Here is a 1,401-nt window from a genome sequence, read left to right as displayed (position 1 = left end):
TGGTGGAGCCGTCTGGCGTCATGGTGACATCGATGGCAGGCCTTGCAAGGTTAATGTGATGATCTCTCTTGAAGATGGAGTCGAGGAAGACGGTGGTAGCAACTTCTATGGCGTGTGCGTTAGCGTGCGCGGAGAGTCTGCTTGACTGGATGTGCTTCTCACCTGCTATTGGACGGTTTGGGAAGGCATTTGGTTTTTGGATGATGTGAGTTGGTGTATTGTCACCCCCTTATCCCACTATAGGTCTAGTGAGGTGGCTTCGAGGTTGATCGTTTGTATTGTTCTTGTAAGGTTTGTGAATAATCTAATAAAAAAGCCGTGAGCATCCTTTGGATGCAGAAGCTGGGGCGATATTTCCCCCATTTCGAAAAAAATCGAAATCCTAACACGGTAACACATATAGGCTATAGGCACATGCCGACCCAGCTAAGAGAACCACCGAGCTCAGCCTCCGAAACCGTAGAGGGTGCGTACTTGGCGCTTGAGCGCATAGACGACGTCCATGGCGGTGACGGTCTTGCGGCGGGCGTTCTTGGTGTAGGTGACGGCGTCGCGGATGTAGTTCTCGAGGAAGATCTTGAGCATGCCGCGGGTCTCCTTGTAGATGAGGCCGGAGATGCGCTTGACGCCGCCCCTCCGAGCGAGCCTCCGGATCGCCGGCTTGGTGATGCCCTGGATGTTGTCGCGCAGGACATTGCGGTGGCGCTTGGCGCCGCCCTTGTCCAAGCCCTTGACTCCCTTTCCATGGCCCGACATTGCTGACGATGAGATCAGAGAAGAGCGCAGAGAAATGTGGGGGAATTTTCTGGTGTGGTAAAACTTCGGGGTACGCGAGTTTATTTATCGGAGTGATCGAACGCTGTGGTGGAAATGGAGGTCCGTCTTCACGCGTTCGATTGGAGACGGACGGGCTGGATTCCGAACATGGCTAGGAGGGCGGGCCGATCCGCGGGATTGTAAATGCAACAATGTGATTGGTTCGCTGGGGAGAGGCCGGATCAGTGACCTGGTGGTTCCTTCGAGACTTGGGTGTGTTCGGTTCTGGAAACGAAGTGAGATGGAATGGAATGGTCCCGTTCTAGAGGAATAGAATGGTTTCATCCCCGCATTCGGTTTGGACAAAAAGGAGGAACGGAATGGTACCATTTTTTATTCGGTTGGAGGAATTGGAGAGCAGAACGGAATATGGTTAAACTAAACTTTTGTCTCAAAATCATAATTAACAATGGCAAATAGTCTTTTAAATCTCAAAATCGTAATTAACAGCGCTTAATGGCCTTTTTAATCTCACAATCGTAATTAATATTATTTTTTGTTCGGTTGGGGGAATTTGGAGAGTAGAACAGAATGAGGTTAAATTTTAAACTTTTGTCTCAAAATCGTAATTAATAGTGCAAATGG

General features: G+C 49.5%; 1 protein-coding gene across 1 annotated transcript; it reads right to left on the bottom strand.

Moving 5' to 3' along the window:
* Positions 1-444: 444 nt before the first annotated feature.
* Positions 445-756, bottom strand: LOC124689904 (histone H4-like). Its single transcript, XM_047223360.1, has one exon. It carries the CDS (start codon positions 754-756, stop codon positions 445-447), a length of 312 nt encoding a protein of 103 aa, XP_047079316.1.
* Between the last annotated feature and the right edge of the window lie 645 nt (positions 757-1,401).

This window comes from Lolium rigidum, chromosome 2, assembly GCF_022539505.1.
Source record: "Lolium rigidum isolate FL_2022 chromosome 2, APGP_CSIRO_Lrig_0.1, whole genome shotgun sequence".
In the NCBI taxonomy this organism is placed as follows: Eukaryota; Viridiplantae; Streptophyta; class Magnoliopsida; order Poales; family Poaceae; genus Lolium; species Lolium rigidum.
The sequence above is the reverse complement of the archived record's forward strand: the minus strand, read 5'-3'. Positions and strand labels throughout refer to the sequence as shown.

Bases quoted from the DNA above. Each gene is read 5' to 3' on its own strand.
- LOC124689904 (XM_047223360.1), bottom strand. From the start codon at position 756: ATGTCGGGCCATGGAAAGGGAGTCAAGGGCTTGGACAAGGGCGGCGCC.